At 43.6% G+C, this 24,098-nt stretch overlaps 2 protein-coding genes across 2 annotated transcripts; both read left to right on the forward strand.

Annotated features, from left to right (window-relative positions):
• Window positions 1–1,095: 1,095 nt before the first annotated feature.
• On the forward strand, window positions 1,096–6,692 carry LOC309570301 (pantetheinase-like). The gene is made up of 7 exons (XM_082277032.1): window positions 1,096–1,164; window positions 1,251–1,381; window positions 2,235–2,427; window positions 2,936–3,227; window positions 4,281–4,654; window positions 5,820–5,990; window positions 6,369–6,692. Exons 1-7 carry the CDS (start codon window positions 1,105–1,107, stop codon window positions 6,486–6,488), a joined length of 1,341 nt encoding a protein of 446 aa, XP_082133158.1. The 5' UTR covers window positions 1,096–1,104; the 3' UTR covers window positions 6,489–6,692.
• Window positions 6,693–7,030: 338 nt separating this feature from the next.
• LOC309583539 (pantetheinase-like) lies at window positions 7,031–18,578 on the forward strand. Its single transcript, XM_082299271.1, has 8 exons — window positions 7,031–7,952; window positions 9,753–9,994; window positions 10,099–10,229; window positions 11,999–12,191; window positions 13,627–13,918; window positions 15,076–15,449; window positions 17,700–17,870; window positions 18,249–18,578. The coding sequence occupies exons 2-8, from the start codon at window positions 9,782–9,784 to the stop codon at window positions 18,366–18,368; spliced, it is 1,494 nt and encodes a 497-aa protein (XP_082155397.1). The 5' UTR covers window positions 7,031–7,952; window positions 9,753–9,781; the 3' UTR covers window positions 18,369–18,578.
• The last annotated feature ends 5,520 nt before the right edge of the window (window positions 18,579–24,098 follow it).

The following is a 24,098-nucleotide window of genomic DNA, read 5'->3' on the forward strand; positions in this document are numbered from 1 at the left end:
AGACTTTACTGAAACCAGGAATGTATACCTCAACTTATTTGGAAATGCTGACCATGCCAATGCTGATGATGAGCTGGGTGAGAAGGAGCTGAGAGGACTAGAGCTGGATGCAAGATACCAATCTGTAGACATGAAACTTCACTTGTTTTGTGCAATGACTTGTTCACTTAGCTGATATGTGCTGTTAGGACTTCAGAGGGGCCAGGATGACCAGAAGGGGCACAAATGCCACTGGAATTAATGAACTGCCCTGCAATGTGTGAACTTCACCAGACCCCCATTAGAAGCTAGACAGGCTTAACCAGCACCTCTAACTAACAGAGCAATGGGGGCTTCTGAGGGAAGCTAAGCCACCCCCTGGTTAGTGCTGTGCTTATCTCATGTAGTGGCAGGTCTAAATATCCACCTGCCACTACTGACACAGCTCTAGAAGACTATGTGTCACCTATATGTGACTGTGCCAGGTATAGCCAAACTATAATTGGCTGGACCATGGCAGCCCTGAGCAGGAGCCTGTGTGGGAGCACTGAGCTCTGGATCATCTGCCTGCCTGCCTCCCACAGCCATGCCTGTGCCCTTAAGTTTGGGCAGTGCTGGTCTCTGCTGAGATTTTCCAAACTTGTTTTCCTGCTGTGACGCAGGCTTGCCTTGAGCTGTGTTACTACCAGCAGTGCCATGCCTGGCTGATTCACAGGTCTGGCAGATGATGCTTGTCTTTGGCTGCAGCACATGGTGATTTCCCTGCCACAGTGTAAGGCAGCACTGCTCAATGCTGGCGGCTCTCTTGCCTTTGATACTGTGAGACTTTCCAGGCAAGGTGATTGCATCTCCAGGTGTCAGCTTTCAGCCAGCCTGGGGAATTCCCAGGTTTTGTGCAAGACTTCCTCTTTTTAAAGCCCCCTGCCTTTGCCTGCCTGAGGCCTCCTCTTGGGTGACTTCCAGGCTCCAGACATGGAGCTTCCTAAAACTTGTGCCTCTGCTGTGCTTTTGGTGCTGTCTGCTCTGGGGGCCTGTGCCATGGACACCTATGTTGCAGCTGTCTATGAGCACAACGTGGTCTTGTCAGAGGACACTGAAGTGCCAGTTTCTTCTGAGGAGGCCTTGATGCTGATGGAGAAAAATATAGCAATTTTGGAAGCAGCTGTCAAGGAAGCAGCCAGACAGGTATTATGAAATCATTAAGAGACATTCCTTTGAGTGAACGCTGACCATTTTTTATTGTCTTAATGGTGTTTGTATGTTGGTACCAGGGTGCCAATATCATTGTGACTCCTGAAGACGGCATTTACGGATGGGTCTTCACAAGGGAAACAATATACCCTTATCTTGAGGATATCCCAGACCCACAGGTGGACTGGATTCCGTGTGCTCATCCTGGAAGGTATCATCCCTGTTATACATGGGGGGACAGTCTGAAGGGAAAGACAGCTAGGAGTGGTTGTTGATAGTTTTAAATGTCTTGGAGCACGTTCTGTGAAATGAAGCCAAGTTAAGACATCACGTAGTTGCCAAAAATAGCTTTGGACAACTTTCTTCATAATTTTTCTCTGCCATTTTTTTCTCACTGTAATTCTTTTTATTCTAGTTTAGTATACCAGGAAGGTTGAGATTTATTTAAGAGAAAAACAAATACACAGAATCTACATTTTAGTAAGGTATTCTATGCATGTTGTCGAAAACGTTTAAAATACAGGAATATTAGGAATATTTGTGAATAAAATAACAGCTACTACTGAAAGAGTATACTGCTCAATTTAAAACTTGCATTTTTGAATTGTGTTATGGTAGCCTTTTTATTCTGTTATTTTCCTTAATAAATTGCACCATTTTTTGAAGCTGCAGTAGACAGGTAACAAAACACACCACAGAAGAAACAAATCCTAAGCTACCTTGGCACATCAGCCACATGGAGAGCTGGAGCAGAACGGCTGAAATTAGCCCGTGTGTGGGTGTAACTTCAGCACTGTGCCACACACCGGCACCAGAACGGAGACTTGAAGGTGTGAAGATTTGCTTCCACTGCAAGGAAGCCCCTGTGTTCCTCAGTTAATGTGAGGTGATGGAGCGTTTCAGCTGCTAAGCTCTGAAGCACTGCTCTCTTGTCAAGTAACAAGTCTCCTTTCAGATATGACTATAAGATCTATTGGTCTGGTGATCTGTGGTCTTAACATTGAAATATTTTCGTTTTGAATGGTTTTGATGTTCTACTTCTGTCTTCCTTCCCTGCTGATTAGGTTTGCTCCCTCACCTGTGCTGGAAAGACTGAGCTGTCTGGCGAGGAGTAGCTCCATCTATGTGGTTGCAAATATGGGGGACAAGAAACCATGTAATTCCAGTGATCTGAGGTGCCCAAGTGATGGCCACTATCAGTACAATACCAATGTAGTCTTTGACTCAGAAGGGAAACTGGTGGCTCGTTATCACAAGGTGAGAGAATTTTACAATGTTCAGTTAAGTGCATGATTCTCAGGAGATTAAAGATGTGAACAGAAGATGCTTCCTGGGCTTAAATGTATTTCTACATAGAGTCATAATAGACCAAGTGGAAGAGGGCAGGTGGAAGCCACTGCCACTATTCTGAATTTAAAAGCAAGTAATTAAATGAGTAGTAAAGCTCAATAAACTCTACTTTTTACTGCATCTCTATAGGGAGTGACACATAAGATATTTAAACATTAACATCCTAAATAAACTCATCCTAACTAAATACAAATCCCCTTTGCTGGTCTAAATCAGAAGCACCAGATATTTGTGGTTGACTTCTCTTGCAGTGGTAGGAGTTCTCCTATTTGAAATTAACATATAGCACATGCACAAAACATATTTTCCATTACTTGTATTTATGTGAATGATTCAATGTTCATTTAACTCAGATGGTTTGATTTATTTTCTAATATTTTATTTTCTCCATTCTTTTTTTCTTTTCCATGAGCAGTACAACCTTTTTGTGACAGAGAAACAGTTTAATTACCCCAACGATCCAGGATTTGTGACTTTCAACACATCCTTTGGCTACTTTGGCATTTTCACTTGTGCAGACATACTCTACCATGACCCAGCTGTGGTCTTGGCAAGCAGATTTCAGGTTGACACCATTCTGTTCCCAACTGCTTGGGTGAACACCCTTCCACTGTTATCAGCAGTCCAGTTCCATTCCGCGTGGGCCATGGGAGTGGGCGTCAACTTCCTTTCAGCAAATACGCACAACTCCTCTTTAGATATGACAGGTAACATGGCAGTGCTCTCACTGATCCTCGTTCTCATGGGCAACACTTGTATCTGTGTAGTGCAGCTGACCTGAGCAGAAATTGCCATCAGCTTTAAGCATGCATACTCATGTCAACAGGATTAGGACAAGAGAACTTGTAAAGTTCTTGATATAAAGGAAATAAAATTGTGCTGTGCAAGAACTTGGAAATGCTTAAGTTGACTACAGCGCCTCTAGTCTTTGTTAAATAATCAGTCCTGTGAGTTTATGAGTGTTACTTTTCATCTTCTGACCCTGATGTTTATTGATGTTTTGGCCACGTGAAGACCCAAACTTCGTTTTCTCCACTAGATGGAACCCTAACTCTGAGAAATGTTCCTTTGAGTTCTGCAACTAGTACTTCTGGGCTGGGGACCTTGTGTGTCATATTTTCTTGGCAGGCTTTGTTTCCACTGTAAATTTTTCCTGAGCAGATGCTAGAAGCCAAGCACAAATTTTGTGTGCATCTGTTTGCAGAATTGGGAGAAACTTACTGCTAAAATGTAGCTTTAAATTTTGCCATCCAAATAAAAGGAGATATGAGTTATTCCTTTAGTTCTCACTTGTTGATGACCCTATGTCATACAACTCATACTCTTTACAAATAGGTTTTACTCTGGACTTTAAAGATTTCTCTAGTTATGTAAAGTGCTTGCATAAAGATGTGAATTTTGGTAATATCTTTACCTTACAGAACTTTTTGATTTGACAATGTTACCACCTATTTTAATCAGAACTACTGATTTCTAATGCAGTTAAAGAAGAATGCAAAACTTCAGCCACTTAAATCATATATAATCAGGACACTAATCTTGCCACTTACAATACATGAAACATCAGAGTTTGCCCTACTTTCCATTGATGGCAAAAAACATTAGGTTAAGATTGCAGTCTGTGAAGGGTCAATTTAGTTTCAAAACAGTCTGGTAAATGTTAGAATTAAATTTTGCACATACATAATTAGTGACTTATGCTTACCTGTCCCCTATATTTGCTTTCAGATTAGAAACTTTCTGGTGTTATGTGTTTGCAGGGAGTGGTATTTATGCCCCAGATGGTCCAAAAGCATATTACTACAGTACTGAAATGGATAATGGTCACCTTTTGGTGACAGAACTGAGTTCACGCCCACGTCTCTCTCCCGACTATCCTGCTGCTGTTAACTGGACATTGTACGCCAGCCAGACCAAACAGCTTCCATCAAATAAACATTCTTTCAGTGGGGTCATTTACCATGATCTCTTCTCCTTTACGGAACTCACTGAATCTGAGGGAAATTGTGCCATTTGCCAGCACGACCTCTGTTGCCATCTGAGTTACAAGATGGTAGAGAAGCAGCAAGATGAAGTTTATGTCCTGGGTGCCTTTGATGGTCTACATGTTGTCGAAGGAGAATATTATTTGCAGGTAGGAATTTTTTGCTCTTACTTGAACAGTGGGAAGGCTGCAATACTCTCTTTGCAGTCTGTTTGCATTTATTTTTTTTATATGGGGCATTTAAGACAAGGCATTTTTCAGCCTCCCCCCCAAACATTTGTTCTCTTCATGATACATTTTTACTTCATTAGGGGTGTTAATCTGCTTTTCTGTGTTATAAATGATGGAAGTGTAGACCCTGGGTTGACCCTATGCTGTAACACTTAAAGGTGAGGTCAGCCGGCAGTTTTGGCAAGAACAGGACAAGATAGGTATGTATGCTTCTCTGTGTTGATTGTAATTTCTGCAACACATCTTTCAGAAGCTGCTCTTCAGGTTTTTCAGGTTGTAGGTTTGGCAGGATTGATTTATTGCTGAGGAGAGACCTTATCGCTCCCTGCAGCTACCTGAAAGGAGGTTGTGGCGAGGTGGAGGTTAGGTCGGTCTATTCTCCCAAGTGACAGGACATGAAGAAGTGGCCTCAAGTTGTGGCAGGGGAGGTTTAGATTGGTTACTGATAAAAATATCTTCACTGAAAGGATTGTCAAGCATTGGAACAGGGAATTCCCTGCCCAGGGAAGTGTTTGAGTAACCATCCCTGAAGTATTTAAAGAATGTGTAGATGTGGTGCTTAGGGACATGGTTTGGTGGTTGGTTTGGCAGTGCTGGGTAATGCTTGCACTTCATATCTTAAAGGTCTTTTTAACCTAAATGATTTTATGATTGTAAGGAGGATTCTGTATATGTGTACAAAAAGGAGGGAAGAACATATGGCTCTCTCTGTCTTCATAGGGATGCTCTTGTAACAAGAAAGCTGTTTTCTGCTCAGTGGTTTGTACCATTGTGCTGATGTGATTATCTAAAATGTAGTTATCTAAAAAAATTAAGACAATAATAAGGATATACCATTTGTATTCACTTGGCTTGGCAGTGTATTGGTTCCTCAAAATTATGGTTAGGCTTTTTTTTAGTGTGATATAAATCTTTTCTATATACACAGAAATATATATAGAGAACTATATAGACTGTATAATAAATAAATGCATAGATGTATCAGAGCATTTTTTCATCATGACAGCTTTTCTTCTATCAAATCCAGGTCTCAGTTGCTGAAAGCTTAGTGGTGTTTTACCTTCCTGTCTCCTCCTCCCTGCAGATCTGCACACTGCTCAAGTGCCCAAGCACAAACCTGAGCACGTGTGGGCAGCCCGTGGAGACGGCTGAGACCAAGTTTGAGATGTTCTCCCTCAGCGGCACGTTTGGCACCAGCTACGTCTTCCCAGAAGTGCTGTACAGCGGGGTGCAGCTGGCCCCCGGGGAGTTCGAGGTAATGGGACACCCTTGTGATTTGTCAGACATCAGTGGTCAGAAAGCCACTACAAGACACAGGAGCAACGTAGTTGTTATCAGTGTCCTCTGTCCTCTGCCTTGAGTTCAAGGCAGCTTTATTTCTGCCTGATTTTCCTGCTTGTATTCATACAGTAAGTCCACCTTGGCAATTCTCTTCTTCCCTCTTGCCCCAAATCCTCTAGAACAAGATCTCCCTCAGCACAGAAATGTAGTTCTTCTCAGGTGTCCTGCTAGCTCCAGTTGAGACTGGAGCTCTCTGAACTAGATCAGCGTTAATGAAGATAGGATTTTGTGTTTGCCATGAAGTAGTGCTGCTGTAATGATGCTCCTGCTTATTTTCCTTTTTCATAACCAGGTGCTAACTGATGGACGTCTGAGAAGTCGGGCTCCTACATCAAAGCCAGTTTTGAGTGTAACACTCTTTGGGAGGTGGTATGAAAAGGACCTTCCACACACATATCAAGCTTCATCATGATTTCACTGCAGATCCCTTAAGACTTCATCTGCTTGTTTCTGTAATGCTAATTAATCACAAGTAATGGTAATTATTACTAACAATGGTAATTAATACTAATATTCATATTATAATGGCATTCTATTTCTCAAGTTGCCTTATCTAACAGAATAGTCACTGCACATTGATTTATTGACTTGATTCTGCAGCAAAAAGAAATATTCCACTGGACTCTTGTGTATGTGTTTTTATATGATAGCTTTGGTCAGCATAAGCTTGGCCTTAACACTGGGAACCATAGAAAATAAATTCCTCTGATTTTAGTGCTGTGAATTCAGTGGATTGTGCCCAAGTAAAAACCAGCCTTTAATTATTTGAAATTTTTGGTGGAATATTAGAAACCATTTCCACAATGCTGTTCCCACCCCACTTCTGAACACTCACTTGTAAACAGGAGATTAACAGAACCTTTGAGGATTCTTATTTCCTTTGGAAAAGTAAACAAGCCTCAAAAACATGTTCCTTCAAGAAACAGTCCTTCAGCTCAGCACACTGTAGCAGGGTGTTACCACACCCTGGCCTAACTCACAGCTGGAGGAGTCTACTTAGGTCTTTCTGGTCACATTTTTAGGGTGTGGAAAATTTCCCTAGCACAGAATTGTTGATAACTGTTTGAGCATCAAAAATGCTCAAAACAGGGAATTTTTCAGGAGCATGTCTGTCTTCCCATTGAATGGTTGCTCATAGCAGTGCGAGGGAGAGTTGGGACTGTGCCGGCAGGTGTTGGGTGAGGCGAGGGAACAGCTGGAACAGGTGGGACACGCTGGCACGTGTGCGGATGTGGGCAGGGCAGACTGTACTTCTCAGGCAAGTGGACTGGATTACTTTGTGTGTCCCAGCTAAGATTTCTATCCGTGCCTAATTCTGTTGTTTGATCTGCAGGTTTGTTTGGAATTACAAACACTGTTTGCATTTAACCTGACCCAAAAAATTAGAAAAAAAAAAAAAAAAAAAAAGACTTGTAGGAGGCAAAATCCATCTCTTTTTTTGTTTGTTGTTTTTTAACAAAGAGAATGTTTTAAATACAAAGTAGAAGTATCAAACGGAAACCCTCTGCAATTCACATAGTAGACGTAATGGGAAACCTTCTAGAGTTTGGGCAGGAAAAGCACCGTATCTTTAAATTTATATCTGCGCCCTGGAAAAGGTGTCCTGTTACTGCGTAAGTAACACAAGTAAGCGCTGTTGCCAGAAGTGAGCGCCTTCTGACTTCCCGACTCCTGCTCGCATGCGCTCAGTGCTCGGCAGAGATTGCGTGGCTGCCGGAGTGACCTTTCACACAGCCTTCTCCAGGGCAGGCTTAACCCTTGGAATGCGCACCGGTCTTCCTCACGCTCCCCCTAAGCACAAGACAAGAAGCAGGACCGAACTCCCTCCCTCTGCAGCTGAGCTCATTTAGCACCAAATCGCATCCTGTTTCACAGAGTAAGTGCTCAGGTAACCCCCACCTTCAGGCTGTAGCAGGGATGGGCGCAGGTGCAGTACAGGCGTGGGAAGAGTGGAGTGGGAGGAGAGAGGGGTGGAAAGTAGGCGGAGCTCTAGATAAGTTTCCCCTTACATTGTCCACAGGCACGTATAACCCGGACCAGTGCAGTTTTCTTCAGTTTGTTCGGTGGATTTGTTTGGTGAACTGGTGTCAGTTCCTTGTTCCTGGGTGTCATAGGTTAGCAAGCATAGTCCCGGAAGGGATGTCCTTGCTAAGGGGTGCTTACAGCTTCCTCTGGGACCTGATAGAACCTGCGAGAGGGAGCGAGATCGTTGCCCGCATTCTCCTGATTCTTATCTCACAGAAGATAAACAGTAATGAGTATTTTGGACCAAACCACTACACTAGGCGAGCTCCCAGCTCTGCAGGAAGGAGGCAGCGGTGCTTGCTGGTACAGAGGCAAACAGGGACAACTCCCCTGCACCTTGTCCCAGCAGTGGGACTCGGATTTTGTGGGGCATTCCCCTAGAACTGCGTTTGTAACTATTTCTGCTCAGCCCTGGCAGGGCAGTCACCTTTCTGGCTGCTGTCCTCACTAGTGCTAAACCAGGCAGCATTTGCTACTTTTCCTTCACACTGATATTAACCACTGATTGTGGTTGATGTGATTCAACCTATGTTTGATTTGATAAAAAAGTGAGGCAGAGAGGGAGGGAGGAAGGCTTCCAAGCTCCATTAGTTCAAGTGTCACTGAAAGCTCTAGTGCAGCCTTTAAAAGGCTTGTATTCATTGTACTGACTGAGCATGCTGTATCTAGTAATGTGTGTGGAGAAGTACTTTGGGGTGAACGTCACCATTGATGGAAATCAATGTTCCGAATGGTTGAAACTCTCAGTCAGCAGTACTCTGTGAGAGACCACTGTGGTATCTGCATTCATCTGCAGGTCTGTCTTTTCTGAATCAGCTCTCCAGTGACAGTCTGCTGTAGCTGAAAGCAGCCAGCCTGTTCTGCTTCCTGCTGCTCAGATAGCCTTTTCCCAATGAGAATACTGCAAATAAAAGGAAGTCAAAACATGGAAAATGTCTCAGCCAGAAATGGATTTGAAATGAGTTGAAGATTAAAAGTGAAGGCCTCTCAATACAGAGCATGTTCCTGGGGACAGGAAAGGTGTGCAGAGGAGCAGGCATGCTACTGCACCTGGTGAAACAGCCTGCTCTTGTGCTTCAGGATTGGAAGAGCCAGGCAATGAGGTACTTCCATGCCTTATTTCAGAGGAAAAAATCTGTCCAGATTAATATTTTCTGGTGGAAGGCTGTTGGAAAGTGATGCACAGCTAAACAGCAATGACTGGGAGAGACACTGGGATTAACTCAAGGGACCGTTCTGTTGCTGGGGTGTTGAGTGTATGACATCTAGGTACAGTGAGATGCTAATGCAATTTCTTTGGTCTAAAGAAACTCAGAAGCAAGCTGCACATACTGACACATAGCACAGGAATTGAGGAATATGAAGATACTAAAATAAAGACGTTTTTTAGACACCCTTGAGCTCTGTCATGCTAGGTCCTCTGCAGGATAGCAGTGGAGTAAACTGTCTCAAAGCAGCCAAAGTGAACTTGCTCATAGTGATTAATCAGACCTATCAAATGATTTACTGTGTACTGCAATACTTTCCTGTACGTCACACTTGGTTCCAATGCAGTGCTTTAACAGACCTGCAGTTCATTCCTCCCTCTCTCAAATTAAACTTTGTCCCCTTTCTCTTTTCTGTGCATATTCCTTTTGCACTGTTTGTCCAGAGCACTGCAGGAGCTGGGAGGTTCCAGCCATGCTCCCTTCCCAGGCTCTCCTGCCTGCTGTGGTGCTTGCACTCACAGCCCTTCAGGCCCTTGCCTCTGACACCTTCATCGCAGCTGTCTACGAGCACGCCGTCATCCTGCCTGATCCCACCGAGGAGCCCATTTCCCCCGACGATGCTTTGGCCCTGATGAACAAAAACATGGATGTCTTGGAAAGGGCCATCAAGGAAGCTGCCCAGAAGGTATGGGGGTGCTGTGAGGGTTGTCCATCAGTGTTTTTCTGCTCCTGCTGACCCTCCTGGTTGTCTGTTGATGGGTGTCCTTTCAACGGAGCCTGTTGTCACAGGGTGCCCACATCATTGTGACTCCTGAAGATGGCATCTACGGCTGGCGATTCACAAGAGAATCCATCTACCCTTACCTGGAGGATATCCCTGATCCGGTGGTGAATTGGATTCCCTGCACTGACCCCTCAAGGTGATTCCTTCTGCAGTGCTTTATGTGATTTCAAGCTATTATCTCCTGGAGTCCTGAGCAGCTCACACTAAATGACTGAGAATTGCTAATGCCTGTGATGTAAGTTTTAATTAAAATTGAGTATGAAGGTAGTTACATGGTTAAATATATAGCATGTCCATGACTAATTGATAAGGGAAACATTTTTTTTTTTTTTTTTAATTAGACACTTTAAGGAGAAATTCAAACAACATACAGAATTTGGGTTACTAAAAGTTGAGTAAATGTCTTTTTTCAATGCCAGAATATCCTGCTCCTCATTCTGCTTTTGGATTTTCCACACTATTTTGAATAGAACTGACCATAAATTATTAACACTAGTATTTCTTTGGTTTTCTGGTTTATTTGTCCTTTACAAATGACGTGTTGAAACAAAAGCATACAGACCATTTTTGTGGGCAGCCAAGAACTAGTTTCTGAGCAGATAATAAGAGGTGATGAGGTCAGTAGTTAAAAGTCCAAACTTCTAAATGATAACAACACAGAAACTTTTAATCTTGGTTTTCCACAATTAAGGCAAGATAAAGTCTGAACTGCTAGAGTCTCTGTGCTGTAAAACATGATCTGTCATTCAAGCAGCATACGCCAGCAGTGACAAACCAACCTATAGCTGAGCACTGGACTCTAGACTTCTACAGCAAGTAATTGTTCAGCCATGGAATTACAGCCGTGGTCTGCCCTTTTCACCACAGCTTTCTACACCTGCTTGATGAGGAGGAGCTTAGAGCATGTTATTATATCTGTGAGGATATAATAACTCAGTGCTTCCAAGAAGAAGAGTCACAATGGGGAGTAGCGCAGGATGTGCAACCTTTTTCTGAGCTATAAGTGGCTAAAATATGCCGTCTTTCACTGAAGGTGGAGTGTGGGGTGGCAGCGTATCTAAGCAGGTCTTTATTCTAGCACATCACACAGGTTTTGGAGAGGTGATCTGCATGCCTCCTCTGTTCCAAATCAGGGGTTTCACTAGCGGCTTTTGGGGCTATAACACTTGCCATCAGTGTCTGGCATGCCTTATTCCTTGGTGCTGTATGTGTATCTTGCATGGTGGTGCTCCTTGTGCGACCCACGCACACCTTGCAAAGCCGTAGGCATTGCCACACTACAAAGGGGTGTACAAAGGATGGCTGCTCTCTTTATGGCCTGGTATGGGTGCTTCAGAGGTGCTGCCAGTTTCTGGCACATGGACCCTGACATATCTTGAAATTAATAGCCCACTGCTCTTCATGCCATGGTTACAGGTCTGTGTGCTCCTGTCCATGGGAGGAGATGAATTGCTGAATCACCTTGACCATAGCATCTGCACTATTCCACAGCTCAACTCTGCTTAGCGTGCTAAGGGCCCAGAGCTGCAGTCCTCAGGTGTCAGTATGCCTGATGCTAAAATATTCGCTTGTGTGACACCAAGCTAGTGTCTTCCTCTGCCCAGAGATGTCTCTCCTGCCCTTGCCCAGCCTGAGGTTTATCTGTTTACTGCAGAGCATGTTCCAGGTGCTGGAGGGGACTGTCAGGCATGTCCCTGCAGAGGCCAATGGAAGGTCTCCAGGACCTACCCCAGGGTGCAGGAACCAATCTGAGGAAGCACTGCAGCAATTCTGTCTATCTGCCTACCCTGCCGTGGCTGCGGGGTTGGAGGTGCTGCTGGTGTGACCTCAAGCACCCCGGAGATGGACACCACCACAGCACAAGTTTTGTTAATTTTTTTTTTCTCCTTCCCTAAAATACATTAGATTTGGTCCAGCACCAGTGCAGGAACGACTCAGCTGCATGGCCAGAAATAACTCCATCTATGTGGTTGCAAATATTGGGGACAAGAAGCCCTGTAACTCCAGTGATCCCAAATGCCCCAGTGACGGTCGCTACCACTACAATACAGATGTTGTCTTTGACCCACAGGGGAAACTGGTGGCTCGTTACCACAAGGTAAAGTAGCCTTGGAGAGACAGGAACTAATTTCCCACTACTTCCAAAATGTGTCAGTTTGGGAAGAGAATTAGATGCCAGTCATTGTCCCCTGCCAGAGTTTTGCTTCTCTTTATAATTTAAAAGAATATCTCTCTTGTTATGAAACATTGATGCCAAATTTGTGTTTGCTGTCATGTTTCTCAGAACAGACTGGAATGAAAAATGATTGCTCTGGTGCAATTTAGGGGCATATGGTTTTGATTGAGTTCCTCAGTTCATTAACTCACTACTACTGGAAATTCTGCTGCTTGAGCAGCTTCAGTTTTCAGTGCCAGCTTTTCACCAGGCTACCACTTCATGTTCCAGGGTTTCAAAATGTTCATCTGTATTTCATCATGGATGAGTAGTCTGATTTCAGAGAGGCAGGACCTTTTTTTCTTTATGCTGTTTTGGCACAGTTTTTGCACAGTGGGAATTATTTGGACAAAACAATGGATAGGTGTAAAAAGAGATAAAGACATTAAAACATTTGCACCCAATGACAGTTCTTCTTTCAGTATTAAGTGTCTACCTGCAAGTTCCATCAAAGCTGTTTATGAATCGTGTGCCAGATAACGTGCCAATGTGGCTAGAGTGAAGACAGTTTATTTAATGCACTTTGGGCCCAGTATTTCATCTGGTTGTTCAGAGATGATGCCAAGATACCAATTTGTGAGCAAACTGGGTGAGTGAAACACTGATAATGCAAGTCTGTCCCCCAGCCTGCCATGGCCCAGGTGCTGAATTACAAGTTAAGTAAACTTGAACTTCTTTTCTGGCCTGGCATCCATGTTTACTTCCAAACCATCTGGACATGGATAAAGGACTCTTAGTAAACATGTATGTGAAGGAAGAAGGAAAATGTTGGAAAGCTGAGAATGGAGAATGTCACAAACTTCAGTTTTTCTGCTGGCTGAGATCATCTGCGTTTCCCCCATCAGCACAGCCTTTGTTTTCTACTCTGCAGTGTCCCCAGTACTGCCTTGTGCTTCATGCTGGTGCTCTGCACTTCTAGTGCTTCTGGGCATCTCCACACCAAGGTCACCAACTTTGTCTCTTGGCACCAGATCCCCCATGCTTCTCTTACATTACTATTTCTCTTCTAGTTGCATTTGGGTCACCAGAAGTATAAACTAGGTGGGGGGAGTGGAGAGATTATTCTTAGGCAGATGACACCAACAGACCTGAAGGCAGCTGGCTGCTTTCCTAGCTAGATGCCAGGGCAATATGCAATATGTGTTCCGTATTTTGGGTACTATGATCATACAATTTTAGCCTGATTTCGTACCTGTGAGGGCTTCCAACACAGGTCAAAAATTTTCTCTAGTCATTCTGAACAGCTTTAGGGAATGACTCCAAGACATATGGTTAGTAAGTGCCTCTAACTGGTTTCTCTATTTTCCTTCCCCTGCAGTATAATCTTTTTATGGGAGAAAGTCAGTTTAATTACCCAAAAGAACCAGAAGCTGTCACCTTTGAGACTCCTTTTGGGAAGTTTGGCATTTTCACTTGCTTTGACATCCTCTTCTATGAGCCTGCCGTGGTCCTGGTGAGCAAGATGCAGGTGGACACTGTGCTCTTCCCAACAGCTTGGATGAATGTCCTGCCTTTTCTGACTGCAGTTGAGTTTCACTCTGCCTGGGCTATGGGCATGCGTGTCAATGTCTTAGCTGCCAATACTCACAACACCAGCATGGCAATGACAGGTAATTTAATTTTCATTCTGTCGAAAAATCTTTATAACCATGAATCTCTTATTTCCTGTTCTACAAAGTGATTTTGCAGAGGAATATAATGTATTTATCTGGAAGGTGAAGAGTCTAGTCACCAAATTTTAAACCTGATGGATCTCGTTCCTATTGGTTTCATACAAGACATAGCAAAACTTGTAGTGTTTTCTTTGCCCTAGCTTCTTAGGATTATCCTTTCTTTTAATGGCTCTAAACAAGTAGTAGGTTACTGCCCTTATACCGGAACAGAAATATTTGAGGCTTTTAAGGCTCTTTTTCTCTCCACTTCTAAGTCTATGAGTGAATGCCAAACTGTAAACATACTCGTAAACCATATACATGGTTGCATTCATTCTGGCCAGATGAAAGACATATTTGTATAGCTATATTTAATACTGTTATGGAAAACCATTAAAAACACACATTCAGGCCTGTTGTAGTAACGCTGCTAAGAAGTCCACATCTTCATTTTAGAATGTAGCATTGATTTTTTTAGACTCAGCTTACGGAATAGTATATTTCAGTTAGAGCAGTACCTTCACTGAGATGTGCAACCACAGCACTGTCTTAGGACTTCTCATTGGAAATGCCTGCCAGGCTTCTGCAGTGATGGGTATGACAGACCTTTGATTCCCTCTGTTGCTTGGTACTGCTCAGATGTGAATCACCCATGTGGGGAGGAGTTCTCAGCCAGTGTAAAGGGGCCTGGATAATTGCTCTCTCCTTCTGGTCACCAGGACAGGCTTATGATACTTGCCTGTGTTGTGTTTTGGCTCATCTCAATCAGTAGATGGTCCTTTCACATCAATCAGCCAAGAAAAAAGGAATTATCAACTCTATTGCATACAGGAGAAAAGAAAACTGAGGAGGCCACAAATATAATCATAACATAACATAAAAATAACCAAACATTCTCTGCCTTTGGCTATACTGAGCAGACCTCATCTAAGGGAATAAATGCTATTCTTCGCCAAAGCATGAGCTCTGTGTACTAAGTTGCTAATGGTCACCTTTGATGAGACGAAAATTACTGTAATCTGTGTAGAATAGTGGATAAGCCATCAGTAGAGCCACTTAGAAGGACAACATGATTTTTTAAATTCTTCCTGGACTGACTATTGCGCTCTCCTCAGGGAGCGGCATTTATGCACCAGCTGGAGCCAGAGCATACTCCTACAACATGAAAACTGAAGACGGTCACCTCCTCATTGCCGAACTGGATGCACACCCTCGTCTTTCTCCTGCCTCCCCGCCTGCTGTCAGCTGGAACTCATATGCTTTGAGTGTTGAAAGATTCTCACAGAATGACCATGAATTCACAGGAATCATCTTTGAAGACCTCTTTACTTTCACTGAGCTCACTAAACCTGGGGGGAATCTCACTCTCTGCCAAAAAGACCTCTGCTGTCACTTGAGCTACAAGATGGCAGAGGAAAGAGATGATGAAGTTTATGTGCTGGGTGCTTTTGATGGCCTTCATGTTGTTGAAGGACAGTACTATCTGCAGGTAATTCTTTGGAGGGGGTTACTTACTTTAGGAAGCTTATTTACAGGGAGAAACCTTCAGCTCTGTGATGGAAAAGAGAAGACAATGACCCTCTTCTACACTGGAGTCCTAGTGCCCTGTTTGTTAGTAATGGAAAGAAGCTGCTAAAACTTCCAAGCCTATTTACCTTCAAATCCAACAAATGCAGTGGAGAGGTCTCTAAATGTCTTTTAAATGTCCAGAGTGCACTCACTATTTTTGGGGGTGTGCAATATTGGCTAAATTTAAGTTCTCTTCTGTGAATATCTGCAGTAAATGTTCTGAATCTCCTCTGTTCACAGAATCAGAGAATAGTTAGGGTTGAAAGTGACATCTGAAGATCACATAGTCCAATCCCCCTGCCAGGGCAAGATCACCTAGAGCAGATTACATAGAAACGCATTTGTGTGGGTTTTGAGTGTCTCTGGAGAGGGAGGATCCAAGACCTTGCTGGGCAGCCTGTTCCAGTGCTCTGCCACCCTAAATGTAAAAAAGTTCTTTCTCATGTTGAGGTGAAACTTCTTATGTTTGTATTGCCATTGCTCCTCACCCTGTTGCTGGGCACCACTGAAAAGAGTCTGGCACCATCCTCTTGGCACACACCTTTGAGATATTTGTATATATTGATGAGATCCCTTCTCAGTCTTCTCTAGACTTAACAGGCCCAGCTACCGCAGTCTCTCCTCATAAGAGAGAAGCTCCAGACTCTTCATCATCTTTGTGGCCTCGGCTGGACACTGTCTAGTAGCTCCTTGTCTTTCTTGTACTGAGGAGCCTGGGCACAGTATTCCAGATGTGGTCTCACTGCATCTTCATCAGAGTTACTGTTAAAAATCAGTTGATCATAGCTATCTTTATGAGATGCTCTGATAAGTTAGAGTCACAGAGATGTTAATTTTTTGTCATTATCCAAATCATAGCAATGAAGCTTACTTAAATGGCTTATGACTTTTAGTGGAAATATCCTCTCTTCCTCTCTTTTAATCAAATATTTGGGAAGACAGTGAGTTACATCCTGGTTGTATTTGCTTAAAGCCATATTTGAAAACATCCTTTGCCTTCATAATTAAGTTATTGTGCCAGCAGATTATACTTTTTTTTAGTTACTTCTGTCTGTCAGCATGGCCTTTGTGTACCAGATGGTACAGACTCCAGGATATGAGACAAGGTGTTATCCAGCAAACAGCTCATCTAATGCTCTTAGGAAGGTAGCTTGAATAAATTCAGTTCTTGGTGAGCTTAGTTGTAAAATTTATTTCAGTGGTTATGGAAGTTGCCAGATAGTCTCTGCCAGTATTGAAAGTTCTAGAGAATACAGGAATTTCTACTCTTCCTTTTTCCCTCAGTATTTTTTCATTTCCTCAGAATATATTCCTTATTTCTCTGCTTATTTGCATTTCAACACAAAACTGTATTTGCTGATGAATAATACTTTTGATTTTTTGCAAATATGCTTCTATCCCCCAATACCAGACAACTAAAAAACTCCGTCACCTATCAGCAAAACCAGCCAACATCCTTCAAATCATTCCTGAAACAAAGGAGTGCTGGCCCTATTTCATATTTCCTCATGAAGACCATAAACATTTATCAGCTGGATAATTAACTCTCAGGACAAAAGGGAAACAGCGTTTTGATTCCTACTTTCCTCTGTGGACTGCAACTACTAACACAAAACTGTAACAAAAGATGCTAACTTCATCTCCTTGGCCTATATTAACTAGGATTTGGACACATCTAATTCAGACTTCCCATAGACACCAGGCCATCTAATGAAGTATCATTAGCAACATGTACAAATATCAGTAAGAGAGCCTGGGTGTACACTTGTACTTGTGGAGGATTTTGTTTCATTTGCCTAAAATTTCCATTCACAAACACATCTTACTAAGACATGTGGGAAAGAAAGCTTCAAATAAGATAACTGGCAATTGGAAGAATTAGTGGAAGGGACAGGATTGGGCTTCAGAGATTAAGTAAGGTGCTCTGGCTACACTTATATCAGAGACAATCTATTCATAAAATAAGACTAAGGCAGTGCAGGTCTGGGATACTCCCAATCAGGTCAAAGGGTGAAAAAATAAGCTACAACTGAAAAGAAGTCACCTAAGGATTACAAAAAACATCCTGTGACTCTCACCCGCTCTGACACACATTAGCTTTGATAACACAAGGCTTTCCTACCAGGGTTTCTGTCTTGCTAAATACCTTCCTGTCTCCTCCTCCCTGCAGATCTGCACACTGCTCAAGTGCCCAAGCACAAACCTGAGCACGTGTGGGCAGCCCGTGGAGACGGCTGAGACCAAGTTTGAGATGTTCTCCCTCAGCGGCACGTTTGGCACCAGCTACGTCTTCCCAGAAGTGCTGTACAGCGGGGTGCAGCTGGCCCCCGGGGAGTTCGAGGTAATGGGACACCCTTGTGATTTGTCAGACATCAGTGGTCAGAAAGCCACTACAAGACACAGGAGCAACGTAGTTGTTATCAGTGTCCTCTGTCCTCTGCCTTGAGTTCAAGGCAGCTTTATTTCTGCCTGATTTTCCTGCTTGTATTCATACAGTAAGTCCACCTTGGCAATTCTCTTCTTCCCTCTTCCTCCAGATCCTCTAGAACAAGATCTCCCTCAGCACAGAAATGTAGTTCTTCTCAGGTGTCCTGCTAGCTCCAGTTGAGACTGGAGCTCTCTGAACTAGATCAGCGTTAATGAAGATAGGATTTTGTGTTTGCCATGCAGTAGTGCTGCTGTGATGATGCTCCTGCTTATTTTCCTTTTTCATAACCAGGTGCTAACTGATGGACGTCTGAGAAGTCGGGCTCCTACATCAAAGCCAGTTTTGAGTGTAACACTCTTTGGGAGGTGGTATGAAAAGGACCCTCCACACACATATCAAGCTTCATCATGATTTCACTGCAGATCCCTTAAGACTTCATCTGCTTGTTTCTGTAATGCTAATTAATCACAAGTAATGGTAATTATTACTAACAATGGTAATTAATACTAATATTCATATTATAATGGCATTCTATTTCTCAAGTTGCCTTATCTAACAGAATAGTCACTGCACATTGATTTATTGACTTGATTCTGCAGCAAAAAGAAATATTCCACTGGACTCTTGTGTATGTGTTTTTATATGATAGCTTTGGTCAGCATAAGCTTGGCCTTAACACTGGGAACCATAGAAAATAAATTCCTCTGATTTTAGTGCTGTAGAATTCAGTGGATTGTGCCCAAGTAAAAACCAGCCTTTAATTATTTGAAATTTTTGGTGGAATATTAGAAACCATTTCCACAATGCTGTTCCCACCCCACTTCTGAACTCTCACTTGTAAACAGGAGATTAACAGAACCTTTGAGGATTCTTATTTCCTTTGGAAAAGTAAACAAGCCTCAAAAACATGTTCCTTCAAGAAACAGTCCTTCAGCTCAGCACACTGTAGCAGGGTGTTACCACACCCTGGCCTAACTCACAGCTGGAGGAGTCTACTTAGGTCTTTCTGGTCACATTTTTAGGGTGTGGAAAATTTCCCTAGCACAGAATTGTTGATAACTGTTTGAGCATCAAAAATGCTCAAAACAGGGAATTTTTCAGGAGCATGTCTGTCTTCCCATTGAATGGTTGCTCATAGCAGTGCGAGGGAGAGTTGGGACTGTGCCGGCAGGTGTTGGGTGAGGCGAGGGAACAGCTGGAACAGGTGGGACACGCTGGCACGTGTGCGGATGTGGGCAGGGCAGACTGTACTTCTCAGGCAAGTGGACTGGATTACTTTGTGTGTCCCAGCTAAGATTTCTATCCGTGCCTAATTCTGTTGTTTGATCTGCAGGTTTGTTTGGAATTACAAACACTGTTTGCATTTAACCTGACCCAAAAAATTAGAAAAAAAAAAAAAAAAAAAAAGACTTGTAGGAGGCAAAATCCATCTCTTTTTTTGTTTGTTGTTTTTTAACAAAGAGAATGTTTTAAATACAAAGTAGAAGTATCAAACGGAAACCCTCTGCAATTCACATAGTAGACGTAATGGGAAACCTTCTAGAGTTTGGGCAGGAAAAGCACCGTATCTTTAAATTTATATCTGCGCCCTGGAAAAGGTGTCCTGTTACGGCGTAAGTAACACAAGTAAGCGCTGTTGCCAGAAGTGAGCGCCTTCTGACTTCCCGACTCCTGCTCGCATGCGCTCAGTGCTCGGCAGAGATTGCGTGGCTGCCGGAGTGACCTTTCACACAGCCTTCTCCAGGGCAGGCTTAACCCTTGGAATGCGCACCGGTCTTCCTCACGCTCCCCCTAAGCACAAGACAAGAAGCAGGACCGAACTCCCTCCCTCTGCAGCTGAGCTCATTTAGCACCAAATCGCATCCTGTTTCACAGAGTAAGTGCTCAGGTAACCCCCACCTTCAGGCTGTAGCAGGGATGGGCGCAGGTGCAGTACAGGCGTGGGAAGAGTGGAGTGGGAGGAGAGAGGGGTGGAAAGTAGGCGGAGCTCTAGATAAGTTTCCCCTTACATTGTCCACAGGCACGTATAACCCGGACCAGTGCAGTTTTCTTCAGTTTGTTCGGTGGATTTGTTTGGTGAACTGGTGTCAGTTCCTTGTTCCTGGGTGTCATAGGTTAGCAAGCATAGTCCCGGAAGGGATGTCCTTGCTAAGGGGTGCTTACAGCTTCCTCTGGGACCTGATAGAACCTGCGAGAGGGAGCGAGATCGTTGCCCGCATTCTCCTGATTCTTATCTCACAGAAGATAAACAGTAATGAGTATTTTGGACCAAACCACTACACTAGGCGAGCTCCCAGCTCTGCAGGAAGGAGGCAGCGGTGCTTGCTGGTACAGAGGCAAACAGGGACAACTCCCCTGCACCTTGTCCCAGCAGTGGGACTCGGATTTTGTGGGGCATTCCCCTAGAACTGCGTTTGTAACTATTTCTGCTCAGCCCTGGCAGGGCAGTCACCTTTCTGGCTGCTGTCCTCACTAGTGCTAAACCAGGCAGCATTTGCTACTTTTCCTTCACACTGATATTAACCACTGACTGTGGTTGATGTGATTCAACCTATGTTTGATTTGGTAAAAAAGTGAGGCAGAGAGGGAGGGAGGAAGGCTTCCAAGCTCCATTAGTTCAAGTGTCACTGAAAGCTCTAGTGCAGCCTTTAAAAGGCTTGTATTCATTGTACTGACTGAGCATGCTGTATCTAGTAATGTGTGTGGAGGAGTACTTCGGGGTGAACGTCACCATTGATGGAAATCAATGTTCTGAATGGTTGAAACTCTCAGTCAGCAGTACTCTGTGAGAGACCACTGTGGTATCTGCATTCATCTGCAGGTCTGTCTTTTCTGAATCAGCTCTCCAGTGACAGTCTGCTGTAGCTGAAAGCAGCCAGCCTGTTCTGCTTCCTGCTGCTCAGATAGCCTTTTCCCAATGAGAATACTGCAAATAAAAGGAAGTCAAAACATGGAAAATGTCTCAGCCAGAAATGGATTTGAAATGAGTTGAAGATTAAAAGTGAAGGCCTCTCAATACAGAGCATGTTCCTGGGGACAGGAAAGGTGTGCAGAGGAGCAGGCATGCTACTGCACCTGGTGAAACAGCCTGCTCTTGTGCTTCAGGATTGGAAGAGCCAGGCAATGAGGTACTTCCATGCCTTATTTCAGAGGAAAAAATCTGTCCAGATTAATATTTTCTGGTGGAAGGCTGTTGGAAAGTGATGCACAGCTAAACAGCAATGACTGGGAGAGACACTGGGATTAACTCAAGGGACCGTTCTGTTGCTGGGGTGTTGAGTGTATGACATCTAGGTACAGTGAGATGCTAATGCAATTTCTTTGGTCTAAAGAAACTCAGAAGCAAGCTGCACATACTGACACATAGCACAGGAATTGAGGAATATGAAGATACTAAAATAAAGACGTTTTTTAGACACCCTTGAGCTCTGTCATGCTAGGTCATCTGCAGGATAGCAGTGGAGTAAACTGTCTCAAAGCAGCCAAAGTGAACTTGCTCATAGTGATTAATCAGACCTATTAAATTATTTTAATGAAATCACTAGTTTCAGTAAAAGATATGGTCTGAAGTACCTTCTTCCTGTTTTGTCTATTTTTCTGTGCTCTTAGTGTGTTCATATGGGTACTCCTCTAATAAAATCCTTGTTTCACCTTTTTCAATCAGGTCCTGAATGATGGATGCTTGACTAGTAAGAAAAACCCCTACGGAATTAGTCATTACTGTGATGCTTTTTGGACAGTGGTATGAAAGGGATCATCTGAAACAAGACCCACAACCAACATACCTCCCCATGATATTTTCATAACTGAAGCTCTACACTGTTAATCTTATGTCCAAATGAGATACAGCATCATTTACAACAGCAATCCCAATTATGTTTCTCATTTCTAGATGCAAAACCTCATCAATGTGTTTGGTTTTGTAATAATGCAGCAATATTATTTTCTTACTACCATTTGTTGAGAAGAATCTATTTCTATATCATAAGATTTCTAATATTTTATTAATTCAAAACAGCAATTGTTTTTTCTGTTTTCTGGATTTTCATTTTTCCAACCCTCAGAAAACCTGAATTGCAGTCCAGAGTATACATTCCTATTAAAACAGCATTGCATATTTTTTCATTGCAGATTATTATGGGACCAGTAAATAAAACAGTGAAAGATGTGATGTGTGGCAGGTCTATACACATGCTCAATATTTCTTTATCTCTGGAATATGACTTGTGCTGACCTATGCCAGTCTGTTCTTTTACCACAATTAGACCTTTTTTTCCCTATTTGTGTTGCTTTGGTTTTATATCCTTTATGCCATTGGTGCATATAGGAAATGGCAACACATCATGGAAGCATCATGGAAGCTGAATGATGACTCCAGTCAAAGAGCCCTCCTGAAACAAAATGTGCCACCACTTTTTGATGAGAACATGATTTGAATCATTATTCATATAAAACCTCTGTTGAAACAAAACTTGGAATTGAAACCTCAAATCATTCTGGTTGTCACTTCTGAAAAACAGCTTGATGACACCTCCTGACTGCACTGGTTGCTATTCAGTGATGGAATTGTTACTGCAACCAGTAAACAAGCCACTGACTGACCTGGTATCTCATAGCAGCTCCTCCCTCCCATCTTCTCTTTTCTTTCTAGTTATGTAACACCAGTGTATGTGAAATAAGCCTTGCCCTTCGCTCCTTCCTGTTCATGCTGGGTGGTGCTGCCCTGCAGATGAGTTTGCTGTAGGGATTAGGCGGCTTAGAATTCTATTTCAGACCAGCTAGTCCTGGTGAGACAGCACTGTTCACATTTTTGCTTCATCTTCTCCCCAGTGACCTATGTTCTTTTCCTGCTGCTGGACCATAGTGACCTTCTTTCAGCACATCAGTGTATAAAGATGTGCGTGTTCTGTGACTGCATCCTTAAGAGTGGTCAGAGACCTCTGTTAGTCTAATTTCTCCTTCCTTCTCCCCACAGTGCTACCATTCGTGGTTTCACCATAGAATCATAGAATCTTCTGGGTTGGAAGAGCCCTTTGAGATCATCCAGTCCAACTGTAAACTTGGCATTGCCACTGTAACCCCTAAACCACTAAGCCATCACACAGTGGCAGATCCAGACCCCTCTTAAACATCTCTGGGGCCCCACCACCTCCCTGCACAACTGTCTTGGGTTTTGAGACAAAACTTCAGGAGGAAACACTCCGGAGTGAGTGTCTCCTCTGAAGGGAGACGGGCCTCCCCTTTTCCTCCATCAATGAGACAAATGGGTCACAAGAAGCGAAAGTGGGAAAAAGTAACCAAACTGTTTATTAACACACAAACAAAACAGGGTAGAACGGGATAAAAAAAACCTCAAAATACAACAAGTTCCGGGAGAGGAACAGACACATGGGCTCAGACCAGCTGGGGCCACCCCACAGGCCCGCCGGGGCCACCTGCAGGCTCCCTGGACTGGCGAGGACGGAAGTGAGGCAGTGAGGCAAGGGGAAGGGAAGGGAAAAAGAACAAGAAAAAAAACAACAGAACCTTTTTACAGCTAGCTGGAACACAAAGGAAACCCAAAGAGCAGCACAGCGCTCCCGGCGCACTCCCTCCTGAGCCCTGCCCAGCCCCAGAGCCCCGAGCCCTTGGGCTGAGCCATTCAACCACCCCGCACTCGGTCCTGCACAGCGTCCTTTGGCATTGAGCGGACGGTTAAGGAATAAAGCGGCTTCATAACATCACCCCAGGACAACAACCTATTCCAGTGCCTGACCACCTGAACAGTGAAAAAATTTTCTAATATTTAAGCTGAATCTCCTCTGTCCCAATTTAAGGCCATTCCCTCTGGTCCTCTCACTGCCGGCACAGCAGGAGAAACCAGCCCTCACCTTAGTGCAGACTCCTCTCAAGGAATTGTAAAGAGTGATGAGGTCCCCCCTGAGTGTCCTCTTCTCCAGAATAAACAAACCCAGCTCCCTCAGCTGTTCCTCATAATACATGTTTTCTAGACCTTTCACAAGCCTTGTTCATCTTCTCTGGACAGGCTCCAGCACCTCAATGCCCTTGTTAAAGTGAGAGTCCCAGAACAGAACACAGTATTCAAGGTGCAGCCTCACCAGTGCTGAGTATAGTGGATGATCACTTCCCTAGTCCTGCTTG

This window comes from Coloeus monedula, assembly GCF_965178545.1.
Source record: "Coloeus monedula genome assembly, chromosome: 2".
Taxonomy (NCBI): domain Eukaryota; kingdom Metazoa; phylum Chordata; class Aves; order Passeriformes; family Corvidae; genus Coloeus; species Coloeus monedula.